General features: G+C 37.3%; 1 protein-coding gene across 6 annotated transcripts in view; it reads right to left on the bottom strand.

Moving 5' to 3' along the window:
- The window catches only part of pdzrn4 (PDZ domain containing ring finger 4), a 286,890-nt gene that overhangs the window by 93,273 nt on the left and 173,776 nt on the right, over positions 1-19,841 (bottom strand). The window contains exon 1 of one of the 6 annotated variants that reach the window (XM_062982482.1): positions 6,067-6,088. The exons of the other annotated variants lie outside the window; for them this stretch is intronic. Coding sequence (XP_062838552.1) covers positions 6,067-6,069 — 3 coding nt within the window. The 5' untranslated portion in view covers positions 6,070-6,088. Of the gene's footprint in view, positions 1-6,066; positions 6,089-19,841 lie in introns of those variants that run through there. 6 annotated transcript variants of the gene reach the window in all.

Below are 19,841 nucleotides of genomic sequence, written 5' to 3'. Positions count from 1 at the left end.
TGTAAATATAAATGTAAATATACTGAGACTTAGAATAAGACAGTAAATTATACCAGGCAAAATGGCACATAGCAACTATTCATTGAATGTGTACCTCAAGTTCAATAGTGTACTTTCAGCAATGTAAACATAATTTACATCATCTCCAAATGTAAATGTTTATTGTCTAGTTACACTTTGTTTCAGGTTGTATTTAATCCTTTTCCTCCAGCATTCTGGAATATTCTGGAGTTTTTTTTCTTGTTGTTTTAATTGATACATGTAATTGCCGAATTTACTGTGTTAATCAAAGTAGATACATCCAATACTTCACACCTATATATTTTCAGGATGTTTGTTCCCTCTACTTTTTTCATTCCCACTCCTTTAATCTTTTCATTTTTAAAAATCCCATTTGAGGGTAATGACCACAAATGGGGTCTTCTCAGCTCAATGTTAGGGTCCTAAAAAAATTGACAGCAGTAAAAGATTTTCTGAATGCCACCTAGTGGCTGTTTTAGACATTTACGTGTATCTGTTGTGTAGTGTTTACGGTGGACTCTGCAGAAGATGCTCTATCTGTATTTCATGTAAAGAAAAATCAGTCTGTTTAGCAAGCCTTGCAAATGCTGATTTATTGTCAGTAAAATATTTTATTTTTATATCTATTTTATATAGCTATATAACCTGGTCGTGTAAAAAATTCTCAAGCAGAAAGGGATTACAAGTGGAATTTTTTTAAAAGTCCTGGTCTAGAGCATTATTGATGAAGCAGTAGGCTGCTGAAGACATAAAGCTCATTCCCTCCCCACCAGTTTGTTGTAATTTGGACTGAAGATACAAATTTGAGAAAAAGAAGACATAAGATATTGTTGGAAACTAGTGTGTGGGTGTAGGTTATTTTATCAAAACACAGTAGTCTACTGCTTATGAGCTAAGGGTATAGTTTTCCTTTTAAAAGTCCTCTAGAGGTGCAGTGCAAAACTGGCACATTTTATGGTGTTATTACTTGAAGGAAAAGCGTCTGACCACATTTCACAACACATTTTCACACTCCTTGAGTGACTGGAGGCATTGGAGGAGAATCCCCCCTTTTATAGGAAGGAAGTAAAAGGTGGATAATCTTGCCGAAACACACAACAATAATAATGTGTTTACCACTGATGTTCTACAACTCTTTCTCTCTAGTTTTTTTTTAAAGATAAGAAAGCACTGGAGGAGAAAAGGACTATCATGTGAGCATTGCAATATAATGGAAAACCCATGAAGAGACTGTGAGGGAATCAGCATATCCATATTTAATATCACAACTCAGATCCCAGACAAGATCCCCAACACACACAAACAACCAAAATGTGGCACTGATCTACCAACACTTTATTTTTTTTAAAAAAAAAGCAGGAGAGAATTTGGGTAAAGAAGTGATAATAAAAATAATAAAAAAGCAACATTAAATCATGCAATATAAATTAACACCAATTAACAGTCTGAATGAGCCCATGCCAAGGATGAACACTTAAATATGGGAGGAAACAAAGTAAAAGAAATTGCTCATTTCTTTTTACCCCGAACACAAAGAGAGTAAGAGCTTTTTTTCTGCATGTCTGTTTAGGAGTGAACTCATTTAGACTCGGCACTTTGCAGCACTAATTAGATATAATTTACAGTTTGCAAACACCAGCTTTGTCTAAAATCTGCAGGGTTCACAGTTTTCAAGTTTCTGCAGAAACATGATTCTGGTTGCTTGGAAACTATCTGCCTTAGGTGTTTGCACATTATTTATTTAATTTCACAAACATTTCAGAGTCTGTATTCTTCGCAGTAATTTAAACTTAATTATCAAACACACTTCCAAAATTCAAGGAAAAAATATTGATCTTTTGATTAAATGCCCTGCCCACTCATATCCTAAAATCTAAGGAACTAGCAATTTATACTTGCTAGGAGAGGTGCTTCAACATCATCTCTGCTGCTGTAAGTCTTATCCTAATTTTATAGGGTGATACAAATTCAAGATTAATTCTCCTAGGAAGTATTTTTATGAGATTTCCCACTTTTGTTGTGTAGATCAAGATTTCATAGAATGATTACTGCATTCTCTGGTTAGCTTTACACAAGTGAAACAAAAGGGATTGCAGCCATGGGACATCTCTAAGCCACACTAGACCTTCGCTGTGAATAGGCTAAACTGATATTACTATTCACAGAATGTGTCCCCTCCCCTCCACATTAGGCTCTATTTGAATAACAGAAGTCCTACAGTACATTGATAGATTAATAACCACTCCAATACTTCACTTCACTAACTCTATCTGTCATAGTAAACAGAGTACTAGTATATCATACATGTCTCTGTAGTGTATCTGATGCCTGAAGGGTCAGAAAAATACTATTTGTATCTGAGACTTTTCAACATACACATATAGGCTTGGGCATATCAGAGCTATTTTAGCATCACTACAAAGAATCATGATAATTGTCTAAGGCTTTCATGGCTGGAATCACTAGGGTATTGTGTAGTTTCCGGGCTATATGCCCATGTTCTAGCAGCCTTTTTCTCCTGACATTTTGCCAGCATCTGAAGATGCCAGCCACAGATGCAGGCAAAACATCAGGAGAAAATTCTGCTAGAACACGGACATACAGCCCGGAAACCACACAACACTCCTATCACGATCATGTTCCAATATCCTCCAAATTATCCAGAAGTTTAACGGGACAGAATGACTGGCCACTCTGGAAAAATGTTACAGAATGAAATTGAGTGAAAATCTTCAGGATAGAGACGAGACATTCTGCATAAGTTACTTGTTAAATTCAATGCTAATATGATGATAAATTGAAAAAGAGATCAGGCAAATTTATCTATCAACAGTTAATGGTCATGACAGTAAACATAATCTCCCATTTCAGAGGCATTGTACATTCTGAATACAAATTGCTGGGGAGAAGAATTTTGTTTTAAGCCTGCAAGTGGATTTACTAGAATCACTGTTGTTCACTACCCTGCTCTGATCCACTATGACTCTTCTTATGTTCTGCAGAGTCCACATATTTCAGCTGAAATTGCAAAATGTTCCGGGACAGACGTGAAGTATCAAACATCTTATAGACTAATATAAAGCTTTGGACACTGAAGAAATAGCAAGAATAAAATTATCATTGATACTGTATAAAGTTAAAAATGATCAGGATGAAATTAGCTTGAATCTAGCACTCTACTTGTAACACATTGTAAAGAAGTGTATGATTTTATTTTGATTTATAGATGACATGTTTATTTGATTTTGTTTAAACAGTCAGGTTTAGTTAAGTTTAAAATGGTAAGTATTGGAGCTGATAATGCCAGAGGGTGACCAGCTCAGCATTATGAGACAGGTTGTCATGACAACGGGGGCGGAGCCAACCGCCGTTTGGAAAGGAGAAGGGGGAATGTTCTAAAAACCCAGTTTAGTCTGTGATTTTTAGTCACAAGGGACAGACTGGTTCCAAGTTAAGGAAACCAGGGAAACAGACCTCTAATAGGCCAGACTAAGCAAGTTGGGTGACTTGTTTAGGGTTATTTTGTAGAGGCTGTGGAGAAGGGAAATTAATCCCAGTGGATCCAAGAGGATCAGGTTTTAGTTTAGTCTTGAGAGAAAGAAGTATTTTGAAAGTTGGAACACCTCACATCTATTTGTAACCGTTAATTTAAGTGCCTTTAAGAAGTTATTGAAACCACTAAGCTCTGTACATGCAATAAACTTGTTTTGATTTTTAATCCATCTAAGTCTCTGTCACAATCATATTCTAAGTTAAGTAACATCATTATCTGAAGTAAATAAAGAAGGCTTAAAAAGAATAAGTGCCATCTGCCTGACATCTCCTCCATTTGGTGGCAGCGAAGATAATTAAATACATAATAATATAATTAACATCAACATCAAGCCATCTTCCTTGCCTCACTCCATTACAATTGGTGGCAGCGATGGGATCAAAAGGGATTCCTCTCTGCCACATCACACACCTTTACACACATCAATCGGAGAACAGATATAATTATGCCAGTCCTAAGGAAATAAGTTGCTTGTGATGATGCTGCTTTTACTGTATTCTTTACAAAGGAAGTTATTCACAAAAGATCAATTTTTGACCCCACATTTACTGTAAAGTCGAAATTCATTTCATCTCACTATTGTTACTCAGAACAATTCCAGTTGTGTTGGATGAGAAGTTGATGGACTCTTGACTTTCCTTCACATTAGTTAATTAAATCCCTGTCCAGAGAGTGACTCCTTATTTTAGGAAGACTATAATACTTCTCACAACTGATGCCGAAAGCGATATAAAGATATCATAATTATTTTGTTCAATCTTTTGTTTTTCAGCAAAATGATCGAGTGGGTAGTGTGTTCATCCATGCCTAGATGAGACTGATGATAGTCTGGATCAGTTTCAAACTGCACTTGAGGTCATGGTAGGAGGCCATACTGGTAGCTCTGATGGATTATATAGCATCCCAAAACTGACAAAGGGAATATGGCACTTCTGATACTGACTGGAAGCCAATTTCTCATTATGTATTGACAGGCCCAGATAAAAAGATGGCACTAAATTAAGGATATTATCAAATTTTATGACATGTGGTACACCGTGACTTATAATACAGCTAAAACACCAGAATGTAATAAATGTGATTCGATTAAAACAACCAACTACCCAAAACAAATTCCAGCAATATAAAATATGATACCATTTTAAAAAAGAATTTCTGGTTTATATAAACACATAGATTAAAAATGTAGGTTTTCCCATTTACGGTTCAGCTTCCAGGCTAAAAAATGTAGATTTTTTTAAATTTCACCAGTGCTAATTTGAGTGAAAGAAATCAATTGAATAAATTGCTGATTGGTAAGCCAACACTTATGAAAATGCCATTTCTGCAATGGTTCCATCGTAGTTAGAATGAGTAAGGAAATTTAAGCCATTACTCACTAAGTTAAATAGACAATAATTTGCTAGAAGTGGAAATGGGAATCTGTCTTGCAAGGGGAGTAAGCTCGATTACATACAACTTACATTCTTACGTCAACTAAAATGCAAGCATTTCCTCACTTTCAATGAGATTTTATGAGTTCCGGTCAACATTACATTTAAGCTGAAATTTGTCCAAGATATGGAAAGCAATGTAAACTGACCTTGACTGATATTGATATTGAACAGCATATCAAGTTACATTTAGTATTTGACATATTATGTCAACATCCTGTTTCCACAACTTCTTGTCAATATGAAATTATACTTCCCATTCTGTATATGATTGACTGATGTTAGAGTAATGTGGTTATTCAATTGCACAAAAGCTACAAAATAGAATTCTTCAAGGATTATTCAGATACTGTATAAATCACAAAAACATCCGGCCCTTTCAAAACTATTGCTATATAATTCCAAGCGTTGAAATTCTGATTCTTGAATTTCAGTATTTTCTGCCAACCAGTATTTGCTAGCTGCCAACAAGTCAACTTTCCATGTGAACATTTTTAGTTGGAAAGGAAAACAGAGCACTCATATAAAAATCTGATGTGAAGCACTATTTGTTATGGCTAACTAAACTGGCATAAACACATGTTTTTATGTACAGATGATGGGGACACAGATAGCATTGTTAGGACATTGCTACACATAACAAATAATTATACTGTGTGCATCAGCAGGGATGGGAATATTTCAGCCTCACATATTGTTGGATGGCAACTAGATCAGCCCTAACCATTAGGAATTATAGGGCTGTAGCAACAGCTATTGGACCACATTACCCACATTGCTGCACTACAGACTGAAGAAAGCCCATCATGATGTTAACTATGAAGGATAAATATGTGTTAAAGTGTTCCTTATACCCTGGTCTCCTGTTTGTTTTCCCATAGTACCAAGCATGGGAAATTCTATTTTTCAATGGATCAATTCCAGTCCTAATGAATGCAAGCCCTATTAAGGATCAAGAATGAATTAGAAGGTTATGGCTGAAAACTGTCTGATTTCATTCAACGTGGGGCAGTTTGGGGTTATAATTAACAAAGTAAACATAATTCACAATAAACTTACCATACCAACAGAAGAATTAAGTCGAACAAAAGTTTCTTACCTGAAATACATAAAGAGAAAAGAATATATTAATAATTTCCACTTAGATCTCTGTTGCTGATAAAAAAATCAGTTAACTTTGAAAGTTCATTCAACTACATGCACTATTAAACAAAAGCCTTTTATTATGATTGTATTTCTGTATGGAGTAGAAAATGCAATTTTATCAATGCAAAGTCTTTCTACATTAGCCACTATAAAACTAACAAATGACATTGAAATGGTGGTTCCTTTTCTTTTTCTCCTTTCAGGCACATAGAACAAGAATAAAGGGAACAAGTTTATTATTTGCAGAAGTTATGACATGGTCGCTTTCTAATTTCCTTTCATCCCATTTTTTTTCCATAGACATGTGCCAACATTTCTTGTAGGGAATTTCACCTCCAATCTTGCTGAAGACCTGTCCACTAATAACTATAATGAAACATGCTTTATGTGAGAGCCTGTTCATTTATTTTCATTCCTGTGAGTGCCTTCAGAGGCCGGTGTTGCAATCACAGCTACTTACTATTCAATTCCCAGCCAAATTTATGGCCAAATTGAAAAATGGATGCAGGTTGCTTGATACAGCATGCTTTTGTCTGACGTGTCCTCATGGAATCATTATACATGCATTAATTTTTAATCTTCAATTAAACAATCAGTTCCATTGAAATGATAACAGAAAATTGATCTATGAATGTGGGTGGACAATATATTTCCATGTGTGTATACAATGTCAAAAAACAGGTGGAAGCTGGAATGAAGAAGATGATAATTAGAAAAGAATTCATCATTAGGTTTAGGGTCAAGAAAAAGTTATGAGGATAACAAAACCTTTCTGAGTTGCATTTCCAAGTTCATCTTTTTCCTCTGGTGGTTGTAGAGCATGTGATGATGGCAGTGGAGGTGTGGGGGAGCAGAGAACACAATGGATCACAGCAAGTTTTAAATGAAAATCTGGCTTGGCAAAAAAAAAAAGCAACCTGCTTTGAATCTGATTGTTTCCAATTAAGCACCCAGTTTCCAGCAGATGCTTAATCAGTGTTTCAGGTTGCCAGGCAGGAACCAACATTACAATCCTTAACAGGTAGTTTAGAGCTATTAAAGTGCTCACACTTGTTAATTTCTGTCTGATCCACCATCATCATAAACCACCTTCCTCTGGAAGCCATCCTGCCTTGTGGAATTTCATGCAGCTGAAGGGTCTATCTCAATCCCTAGGCCAGTGATTCCCAAAGTGGGCGCTACTGCCCCCTAGTGGGCGCTGCAGCAATCCAGGGGAGCAGTGATGGCCACAGGAACATATATCTTTCTATTTATTTGCTATTAAAATTCTAAAAAAATTAATTTCCATGGCACTGAGTAATATTTTTTCTGGAAAGGGGGCGGTAGGCCAAATAAGTATGGGAACCACTGCCCTAGGCTTAGGACACTATTTGCTGACAAACCAGGGGAATGCAGAGACTAGACAACAGAAGTGGAATGAACTAAGAACGACTTTATTAATTGTCACCAATTTAAATGTTTCTTGGTAGTTGTTAGTCAAATGGAGGGAGGGGGCAAATTTGTGATATGGGAGTGGATGGGAACTTGAGTCTCCAGTCTGCCCTGGGGAAAACATCAAAGCCTTTGAGAGCAATCCCTGATCAATATGGTTGGTCAAAGGTCCAGCTCAAATGCTGGAAGGCTACTTAGTTGGTGTAAGCCCTCGAGCCACTTTGGCCCCTAGTGAGGGGAAAGATCCTAAAACCAGACTAGAGGACAGAATCTTTTTCCCAAACCCAGACTGTCTTGATACTCAGGAGAAGTTCAAAATTCCTATCCAACACCAAGTGTGCCAGTAGATGGCACCAAATTCTACCTCCCGCAACACCTGCTTAGGAAACCTATTCAAATTGACATTGTCTTAGGCTAATTGTCTGTATCTCCATAACACTATAGTGTAGGTGAAAAACCCCTTGTAAAAGATGGGAGTAAATTTCTACCCAGCCCCAGAGTGACCACTACAAGTTACACTGTGAAAGGAGGTGAGAAGGTGGGCCAAAAAGGTTCAAATTGGTAGACAGGGGTGCAGGCTTGCCAGGTGTCCTGCATTTTAAGGCACAGTCCCTTATTTCTGGAAAATGCCCAATGTCCTGGGGGATCACTGGCTGAGATGTCCTGGGGGCTCAGCCAATGAGAGCCTAACCCGTTTCCCTCACTATATCACCCGAGCTCCTCCTCCTCCTCCAGGAGGATACAGAGGGACATCAATTGCCAAAGAGGAAGAGGAGTCTGCCTTCTCCTCCTCCTCATTCTCCTGCTCTTTAGCAACTGATGTCCCTCTGCCCTCTCCACTCCTGAGGGGGCAGGGAAATATCAATTGCCAAAGAGGAGAAGTATGTGGAGGAGGAGCTCAATTGAGGGAGGGAAGGGAGCAAGGTCCTCATTGGCTAATGCCCCAGAAGGCCCACCCCCAGATGTCTCCACCCAGAAAGCCTACCCCCCCCACAAGCCACCACCCCCACCCTCCCGCCACTGGGTGCCCCCTATTTTTAAAGCAGAAACCTGCCTCAAGGAGGTGAGATGGGGTGGAGGAATGTCAATTGCTGAAGAGGAAGAGGAGGAGTCTGCCCCCTCCTTGCCCCCTCTGCCTCCTCCTCCTCCTCCTCCTTGGTAATTCATGAGGAGGCGAGGAGAGGATGGATTGCTGAAGAAGGGGAGGGGAGGCAAGGAGGGGGTGGCAATTGATGATACTCATCTCCTTCTTGCTTCCTTGAGGTGCAAAGGGGCCAGAGAGAAGTAAAATGCTGAAGAGGATGAGGAGATCGGGTGATGGGGGAACGGCTGACGCACCAGAAGTCCCACCCCAGATGTCCCAGTCCATAAGCCCTACTGTAAGCCCCTTCACCAGTGCCCCCCCTTTAAAGCAGGCACCTAACAATCCTGTAGGGATGTGTGGCTGTCTTATATAAGCAAACAAAACCACATCCCATCCAATCATGGTCTGGTCATCTGTCAAGGAAAATTACGGTCTGGCTCCACCCCAGATGCCAGCAAATTAATTTCCAACACCTCCACTGCTTTACAATGTGGTAAATTGGCTAAACCTGGACCTAAGAGTTCAGATGTGATGGGCATATAAGCAGGACCTCTTCTCTGGTTTCAGTGTTCTTTCAGCATGATTCCAAACAGGAAAAGAGAATGGTCTTTGCCAGTGAGATCAGAGAAGAATCCTATCATTAAATTAAGACAATAAAGAAAGCACAAAATCTGCTTCTCACCACCTCTTCAAATAGCTCCAACATAGGAATTGTGATAAACGGTTATTATAAAAGCAATACAGTACTTGCATAAAAAGGAGAGGAGATTGTATGTGCTGTATAGAATTGAACATTTTGCACATGCATAAAACAGATCTGGTAACTCAACCACTGAGTGATTGGGCTATTACTTCTCAAGTAATAAACTACTACTACTACTTCTTTCTCTTATAAACTTCTTTAGAAGTAGTTTATAAGAGAACAGGATATTCATACACAAATTGATTTGATGTTTTTGTGTGTAAAATGATGACAGGGACCAGTAGATTAAAAAACTGCATGCAAATCAGTCAGCAAGGCTTGTCCAAAAAGGTAACTTTCTATTCTAGGGGTGAATAGGGGTCTAGGAATGTTATAGTTCACATGTTTACATTAATAACATGCTCTGACCATTACAGCAGTGGCATATAGGGATCTGACATATCTATGACACAGTTGTAGCACACAATGATCCTTGCTAAGTTATGGCAAGAATGGGATGAGAACATTGTCTCCCGTCGTTGTGTTCTAAAAAGGATATCCTGACAGTCACAACAAAACTGTGCCATCTAGAAACAAGAACTAGAAATTACTAATTGTTGCAATATACACTGTTATCTCAAGCTTGCATCTATCTTTTCATTAAAGAAAAGAAATGCATACTACCTAAATATACATCCCAGCTATTCTACTAAACATTTAGCTTGTTTTTTTCTAAACAATTCTAACATTTTTGATTGATTATGCTTCAACTTGCAGCTTCTGCTTCTGTGAGTTCTCTTCTTTCTTCTCTCGCTCTCTCTCTCTCTCTCTCTCTCTCTCTCTCTCTCTCTCTCTGCTTACTTCCTAGTTTTACTATGTGAAAAATAGTTGCTAAAACAAGAATACAAAATCTGGAGACAATGTGGAACAGGTGGACATAGCATCTTTGTGTGTGCAGAGATAGTCCATAAATATCCCTTTTCTTGAAAATCTGAAAATTGTATTTGTTTTTGAAAGCATTTGCTGCAGATTATTCATTTATTTATTCGCCATATTTATACCCCGCCCTTCTCACCCTGAAGGGACTCAGAGTGGTCACATAAAGGCGCAGTTCGATGCCATACAACATATATCCAGCAAATAATGACGTTAATTTATATCCTGCTTTTTCTTTCCATAAGGAGACTCTAAGAGGCATACACTGGGTTCAAAGGGTAAGCTATATATTTTGTTTTCCTACAGTATTTCACTATCCTGTCACTGAATATTGCAAAGAATCTACAGTCATACACCAATTACTGCCTCCAAATTGAACAACTCAGACAAGAATGCATTAATTAAAGACATAGAAGTAAAAGTCACAAATTGATTACAATTACAAGAGCTCTGGAAACAGATTTAAATATATACTATTGGCTATGCAGCACAATACTTTTCTTTCATCCTTGAATATGGGATGGGAAATTAGTGTGCCACTACTTTAAAAGATTATATAAATGGAAATGATTTAGAATATGGATACAAATTAGAAAATGTGGACACAAATAGGAAAATATTCAACAGAAGGCAAGGAAGAAAGTAAAAAATTCTGGAAACCAAGACTTATGAGAAATATGTAAACTTCATCTGGACAAAGGAAGAACTGAGAGAGGTAATATGATAGGCATCAATAGGTATCTAAAGGACTTTCATGTAAGGATGGGGTGATTTTGTTTTTTTCTGTTCCACGGCATAGGACCTGAAATGATGGATTCAGACTATAAGAAAGGAAATTCTAGTTGATCATCATTTGCTATTTTATTGCTAAATCAATAATTATATTTTATTCAGTATTGTTTCAATGTGATTTTAATGCACTAGAAACAATGTTATTGAAACTTTTACATGATGATGAACATCCTGATGGTAAGCATGGTTCAACAATAGAATTTCCACTTTAATTGGTTGTAGAGGAAACGGGTGACCCTTGGGCATTTCTTCCAACTCTACAGTTTTATTATTCTTGATTGAGATCAAAACTTCTCTTATAGAAACCCTGTAATTAGCTGCACCAGAAAGATTTTTTTTCCTCAAAGTGTAGAAGGTTTATGCTATATCTATACGGCATATAATGCAGTTTGGAATTGCATTATATGGTCAGTGTAGACCCAACTGCACTCAACTGCATTATATGGGTCTACAATGAGCATATAAAGCGGTTTGGCACAACACTATATGGCAATGTAGATCCAACCTAAAGTCAATATGTCACAGTATTTCTTAAATATTCCCTAAAACATTCCTCAGAATGTTTCATTCATCCCCAGTACAGAAATATTTAGAAAGATAATTCTTTAATGGCAAATAGACAATCAATGACATTGACATAAGTCCAGAATAATTTAGCACATTTTGCTAGCATGTCTAGCTAATCCAGTAACAACATTTTGGACCAACTCACATTTCTAAACAGTACCAAAGTACTGTTAAAGTAGTCTAGACTGTTAAAGTAGTCTAGACCAGAGCATGGTTTGACCATTATTTGCTGCCTTAAAGCTTCTAATAATCTTAACATTACAGCCTGACCTTCTCCAGAACTTTATTAATTTATATTCTCTATCAGTTCTGGGCTTGTGAATAGGAGATCGCAGCTTTTCAAACCCTACAGTCAAATTCCATTTTCATCATTACCATTCAGTTGGCAGCTGCTTTTGGACCAATTAAAATTGCTAAGCACTTTTCGAAGGCAGCTCCATATAGAGCACATTATACCACTAAGGAAAAAAAATCCTACACTGACTGAACTGTTTGAATTTTTATTTTAATAAGCTTATTCTTGTATTTGGAATGTGTATATATTCAACTACATGATGGTAAAAGACACTAATTCTGTACAGTGATATTTTACACCACAGAAAAATAGCCAGGTATCTCAATCATATGCTAAAGGTGAAATCTTCCATGAGGCTGAAAAATCCTCAACAAACTTATCTCAATATACCAAAATCAAAAATGTGTCAACTACAAGATTTTCTACCTCATAAGCCAGGGTGATTTTAGTGTCCTAGGATGCTTTCACTCCATTTGGGAGATGGACACCAATGCGGGATATCACACAACATAGTGTGACGTCTGGCAGAGGCCCTGCCCCCAACCACAGTGAAAACATAGCCAAAGATTTCCAATCCAACAATGGAGCCAGCATGGAGCCTCCTCTCAAGGGTGACACTGTCCCCATGGGTTTGGGGAAAGCATTGTGGAGAGGGAGCAGCATGCAGGGCAAGAGATTTCCCTACTGCTCTCTCTTTCCTTACAGAAGTTCAGCAAAGTGTGATGCTTCTTCTAGGCTTTCTGATGAGGTCCTTTATTACATCCTTATTTGTGATCAATATGCAACGTAGCAGTTCATTCATGGGTGATAATTAAAAAGGCTGCTGAACAACAGTGCTTACTAACTCTTGTGGTTGAGATAATGCCAAGGCAACAACCTTTCACTAGCTTAGCCCACTCAACCGAAGCAGCCCAGGTGGGTAATTCTAATCACAGTGAGTAATAGACTGGCCATATGCCTGTCAGTTGCCTAACTGTGCCAGTCTTGAATGGTACACCTATGTAAATTTCACCTTCCATGCAACACTTAAAATATTAAGCTTTATTCTCTTCTGAAATTAATCTCTATAATCATAGCACACTACTGGTACCACATAAAACTGTACAGTTTATGGGACAGATAAATTGATATCAAAAAGTGCTTTAGCTGGTATATGATGTTTAATTGTTTTAATGTCTATATGTTTTGGGTTTTATTGATGTGTGACATTCTTATTACGACTTGCTTTTATTTCTGGTGATTGAACTTTGTTTGATGTGTTATGTGTTTTATTATCATTTATATTGTTGTCTTGTTGTTAGCTGCTCCAAGTCACTTTGGGAGATGAGGTGGAATATAAATAAAGTTTCATTCAGTCATGATGCAGGCTTGTAAAGCACGGATGGTCATCTGACAGGGACATTTCAATTGTGGATTTCTACATCAGCTGGACTAGATGAACTTTGAGGATACTTCCGTCTCTACTATCTTCTATATGTGGCTTCCGAAGCTACCAGCATTAGCTTCTATGCTTCAATATTGGCTGCTATATTGCCATTGCTTGGCCTGTATTAAGAGCTTAGATTCCGAAGCCAATATCCCTCTTACTCAATCCTAGGGTGTGAGTCAGTGGTTGCTCCTCTTAATGCTTCTGTTATCCAGCCTATCCTTTAACCTTTGAAGCAATGCTTATTTACCTGGTATTTCCAGTTTCAAAGATATGGCCAATACCATTTATCTTTTCAGTTTTCTTCTGTTGACCAGAGATATTATTTCATTCTTTTCAGCTGAGATTTCTTTCTTTCTGTTGTTTCATGACAAAAATCAAATGTATACCCATCATATGGTTATCAGCTTTCCCACAGAAGTTCAAAAAGGACTAATCAAACATTAAGGTGCAAACAAAACAGCCTACCAAATAAACTTCAAGCGCCATTCTGTGATGCAAACAATGCATGATTTACACAGCCATAAAAAGGCACAATTGAATAAATAAGGATAGCTCATGCTATAGTTACTATAATAACTCATAATAATCCAATGACTTCTTTAAAACTTCCATTTTTTAAATTTGGAGAATGTAACTATTATACTAAAGTACTTGCAAAACTGAAAAACTGGAATCTGAATTTGAGACTACTATCTTAAAGCAATAGATTGCTTCAGAAATTCAAGCTGTTCTTGTTACTAGAGTGATACATGTTTAGTTTTGTCACTCAATACTAATTTAAGTTATTTAAATCTGCTTTAGGCAAAGCAATTAACACTTTAAAGTGAAGCTGCTTGAGTGCCTCAGTTCTCAAATGAAAATAAAGATAAAATCTTGACAAGGCCAGAGAATTTGTAATGAGTAAATCTTATCACAAAGTTCGCACATGATAGAATTGTTTCTAGCAGTCCTTGTGGCTTCTAATTTATAAAGAAAAATTAGTCTTGTGGGTCTTCAGAAAAACAAGTGATCAATAAAAGACACTGACTGTGTATAGGACCATTCTTAGAGAAAGTACAAGATTGTTGCATGAAGGGACTGCCATTTCTTAGTATACACTCTGGATAATATAGATTGTAAAATGTATCAGAATATGAATGAAAGCGGTAACTTTATGGATTTCAATTCTGATGTTTATACATGTATAAACATATATAAATTGACCATGTGTATGGAAGCTTCTGGAGTCAAAATGATGGATTTTGAGATGACCCATGCATAAGTCAAGGGTCACTCCACAGAGTGGGAAAAGCAACAGTGTCATCTCAGAGGCCAGCCATCCCTATCTTCTGCCAACATAATATTCCCACCCAGACCTTCAAAAAGACTATAAACAGTATTTCTTTTAGATTCTTCCAGGATGGACAAAGCTCTTGTCTTTTGCCACTCTACTCGGAGATGCTACCTTTTTTGATCACACAAGTACAGTATTTATCCAGGGCCCATGGATAGGTTGACCTAGATGTTTTGCTTCAATTTCTAGACCTATCCATGAATATATGAGTATACATGTAGTAACTTTACCTTGATGAATAATGTTCGAAAAGCTGCTTTTAAAAGTAGTTAGTAATAGTTCCAAGGTCCCCCTACTAGTTATCACTTGTATTACAATGTAAAAATAAGAGTCCTTTCACATTCCTTGATTAGAAGTAACTTTGATTCATACTTTTTATTTTATCAAAATCTACGTACTACCCAGCCACTCTTTTTAGTAAGAAGTATAGTTTAGAAAACATTTAACATAAATATTTATTTATTTATTTATTTATTTACAGTATTTATATTCCGCCCTTCTCACCCCGAAGGGGACTCAGGGCGGATTACAATGAACACATATATGGCAAACATCCAATGCCAACAGACAAACAACATTCAGTTTTTTTAGACAGACACAGAGGCATTTAACATCTTTCCAGCATTTAACATCTTTCCAGCTTCTTTCCAGCTTCACGCTTCCGGCCACAGGGGGAGCTGTTGCTTCACCGTCCACTGGGGCTGTTCTTCCTCATTCTTTTCCTCGCGTTTTGCTGGCAGTTTTATGGTGTTGTAAATTAGTTAAATTAGCCTCCCGCATAAAGCGTCCCTAAATTTTCCCTACTTGACAGATGCAACTGTCTTTCGGGGCTGTATAGGTCAACAGCAAGCCAGGGCTATTAATGGTCGGCGGCTTAACCCGACCCGGGCTTTGAACTCATGACCTCTCGGTCAATAGTGATTTATAGCAGCTGGTTACTAGCCAGCTGCGCCACAGCCCGGCCCCACTCAGTTAAACACACTCAGTTAAACACAATTAAAAAGTACATGGTATGAAAGATTGCCAAAATCTTTTTTTGCTATCCTACACACATTCTACAGTGAATTTTAAGTAAAATTTAAGTAAAAATTATTCCTGCTTCACATCTGTCAGTCACATCTGTCTCAATCCCTAAATCTATCAATGAAAGTGAAGACATGAGTTGCCATTTATACTGTTGCTATGTTTCCACATGCTGCTCTAAAGTCTGGGGGCTATTTCAGCAAGAGCATGAGTGAGAGAAGTTTTCCAATCAAACTAAACAGGTTAAGAGAACCAACTCCCATTTATCATACACTACTGAGAGATAAAAGCTCTCTCTGCAATTTCTAACCTTCTGCTCTGAGATAAAGAAGGCTATAACCTGTTTTCCACTTTCATTGTCAGGACTATACAAAACTCTTAAGGGAAATTCAGAAACAAAAAGTGAGTGAGAATACAACCCGCAAATTCTGCCATGAATAGAACTTCACTGATCTACTTAGTGTCAACATGCCAATACACCTGAGAGTTGCACTAGAAGCCAGAAGATTCAGTTCTTACATATAAGACACTTGGATCTAAAGAATGGCAAGTGGTATTCTGTAGATTTACTCGGTGAACTATTACACCTTGAATAGCTCTTCCTGAACATTCTCTTTTAATGTGTGAAAGAGAGTGGGGAGCATGGAGAAGAGACTGGCAAAAACCAATTATCCTTTCTTATTTCCCCTCTTACGTCCAATAATATCTCGATTCCACAATACCATCTGAATTCCAAAAGACCCACTCCTCAAAAAAATGGAGGAAAGGAACTTTCGGATGCACTTTGAAGATTGTAAACTTCAAAAGTTTGTCATTCCAAATCCAGAGACTATACATAGAAGAGAGAAATTTACATCTCACTTATACCATCCAGATTATAATTTCTGGATGGTATTCTAGGATTAATAGAAGGCCACCTCACCATTGGCACTGTAGACTGAATTAGAAGTGTTGTCTAAAAACTAAATCAGAATGCAGGACATTCCAGATGTCAATGAAATCTTCAAAGCATGGTAGAAAAAGAGTACAGTTGACAATGCCTGTAGCAACATTGTTGGATAACAAACCTGTATGTCTTCCTTGGTTACTTTCAGCATCAGGTAGTTCCTCCTGATAACATAAATATAAGGTTTTGAAGACTAAAAAGTAACAGTAGTAATTTCCATGTTCTATTTTTTTTCTCTTTTCCTCATCTCTTTGTATTAAGAAATAACTTTGTTCCTGATTAAAATCCATGATCATGAACTGAAGAGGAAATACCTGCCTGATGTCTCTCTAACATGAAAATAATCAAAAAGAGAACAGATAAGGAGTTGTGTCATATGACTTATATACTTTTACCTCTCTTTTACCTTCATACGGTAGGTTGGGAGCAGAGGGTGCTTGTTAAAGAAAATTCAAATTATATAATATAGTATCTCAAAATGAATAGTTTTTAGGTGAACTGTTTCTATATAAACATTAATGGTAATTACTTTATACCACATAACAGTTAGGATTAAGTAACTGTTTGATTAAGAGTTTGGCATAATCCTCTAAATGGCCTGGAAAACTCACAACAACCAAATACTCTAAATGTTCCTCAGCAACAGCAAGAATACCCCTGTGGGCAGCAAAAATCAGGCAATTCCAACTGGATGGCCCCCCCACAAGGGTCTTCCTCCAGGGGCAAGCCAAGAATGGAAAACTTGGAAGTCCCTGAACAGACTCAGAAGTGGATTTGGCAGATCAAAAGACAACCTGGAAAAATAGCACTATCTAGAAGAATCTTCCACCTTGTGCGACTGTGGAGAAGAACAAACAACTCAGCATCTGTATGCTTGCCCACAATGCCCTGCCTCATGCACAGAGGAAGAACTGTTTAAAGTTACAGACAATGCAGTCGCTGTTGCCCGTTTTTGGTCTAAAACTACTTAGCTGCTTGTGACCCTTTTATTTATCAGTTTTAAACATATTTATTTATGCAACGCTTTTGACACAAAACAAATAAATAAATCTAGAAGTCTCTATATTTATAAGTAAGGCTATATTTCTATAAATATAAACCTGGTCCTGTGCTATACACACAATGGTGTACAAGATCAACAAACATGGCACTGAGCTTTAAGAGAGACTGGTAAAACCTGTGATCCGAAAAGGATATGGCTATCAATGGCTTCTACTCATGATGGCTGTTTATTATCTTATCCTGACTATACATTACCTATTCATAGTGGCTGGCATTTTATATTGCAGTAACAAATTCATAACTGAGAGTTTGAGAGCCATAACTGTTATATACCCAGTAACATTTTTTAAATGTCGCCTTGCAACCCACCTGAAGAGGCAGTGGCCACACTAAGCAAAAATGGTGATGCAGTTTTAGCTCTGAATCAGTTTTGCAAAGATTTTAACTGTCTATTCTTAATAATATTCATATTTAATTCTTTTTAAATGTTTTTGGGTTTTAAATTGTATTGAATTGCTTGTATTGAAAGCTGTTTTAAGTCTCATTTGTAGAGAGGAAAAGTGGGGTATACATAGAAGAAAAAGAAGAGGAAAAAGAAGAAGTCTGGTAGGTTGACAATCAGAGCATAAGGAAGATGACATTTCCAACCTCCTTCCACTAGCAAGTGTGGCTGTAACAATCATTGGCAGGAACCTTGTGCTTTGTGTTAAATATTGGTGGGTGTATGTTGTGTTAGTTATGTATGTATAATATTATTAATTGCTAGCTAGTCTGATTCAATCTGTTGCAACCCTATGAATCACAGATCTATAAGACACACCGTTATTAACAAATTTGCTAAGATGCAGTGAATTCCGGATTTTGGATTCATTGATTGTTGTAAGACATGGAAAACAGAAGAGCATATTTTGTAAGACAATAAGACAACTTACATAATTTTTGTACCTTAATAAATTGCCAAAGAGAAAACTACAAAAGAACTAAAGGTGACAAAGTATTATCCTTAGAAAGACAGGATTGTAAGAACTATCTTCCTGTATCAGCGCTGTGCTAGTTTTGCTTATTTGTTGAAAAAACATTGCCTACTTGATGAAAGTGGGACAGGGTGAAATGGGGAATAAAAGGCTTATACATTAAATACAATTGCTTCTTACTTTTTTGTGCCCTCTTCATTTTTGGAATAACACTATGTGAATTCACACATTGGTTATATGTATAAGTAATCAAAATCTTCTTTTCTGTGTGGTTGTTTGCATTCTGAAAATAAACATTATAGAAGATGGTTTCTTGGTGTAGCATCCTACAGATACCTGTGGGTCAGGAGTTTTTATATCCCTGATGTGTATTATGTTGAAGACTGAGGCACACCCTGGCTGTGTAATATCCATGCAGGCCTGTAGCGAGAGTGGGGGGGGGGGGTGTTAGGGGTTCAACCCCCCCCCCCAAATTTTCAGGTTATAAAAAAAAACCTGGTTTACTCATGAATTTTAACCTGTTAACCAAATCCCCATGCTAAATCTATGAGACGCAAAACATTAAGAGTCCCTCCAGGCACTATCTCAAGCAGATATTGACAGGTTTGTAGTGGCGGTAGGGGGTGCTAGGGGTTCAACCCCCCCCCCCCGAAATTTTCACCCCCCCCCCCCGAATTTTTTTTCTGGCTACGGCCCTGTATCCATGTGCCATTGAAATTAGTGGAATTCTATTTATGGCATCATCTTTCAAAGGCTACTGTGGTACAGATATTGAAGAGTGCTACACTCACTTACAGATAAGCTCTGTAATACAGTTCAAAAGAATAAAATGCCAATTGTCTCATTTAAAAAATAGCATCCAAGTACATTGTGATAGACTAAGCTTGTATTTCTTGGCTAGAAAGCAATCTTTAATTTTATCAGAACTATTTTCTCACACAGTTATGAAGGAAGCTGCATGGATACACATACAGCAAAACCAATATTCATGATAGCATTATTGTGGGTTGAGTTAATTTATTTTCCAAAATGAAGAATGTCAATTTCTCCAAATAAGTGATGTTTCTTTTACTTGGGTGAAGGGAGGGATTCGAAATATTTATATATATTTTTAAAATAAAAATAAAGATGGGAAATATCAAAATAAATAAAATCCCACAGAGTGTTCTATTACTGTTAGATTTTTATTGAAAT

This window comes from Anolis carolinensis, chromosome 5 (genome assembly GCF_035594765.1).
Source record: "Anolis carolinensis isolate JA03-04 chromosome 5, rAnoCar3.1.pri, whole genome shotgun sequence".
In the NCBI taxonomy this organism is placed as follows: domain Eukaryota; kingdom Metazoa; phylum Chordata; class Lepidosauria; order Squamata; family Dactyloidae; genus Anolis; species Anolis carolinensis.
The sequence above is the reverse complement of the archived record's forward strand: the minus strand, read 5'-3'. Positions and strand labels throughout refer to the sequence as shown.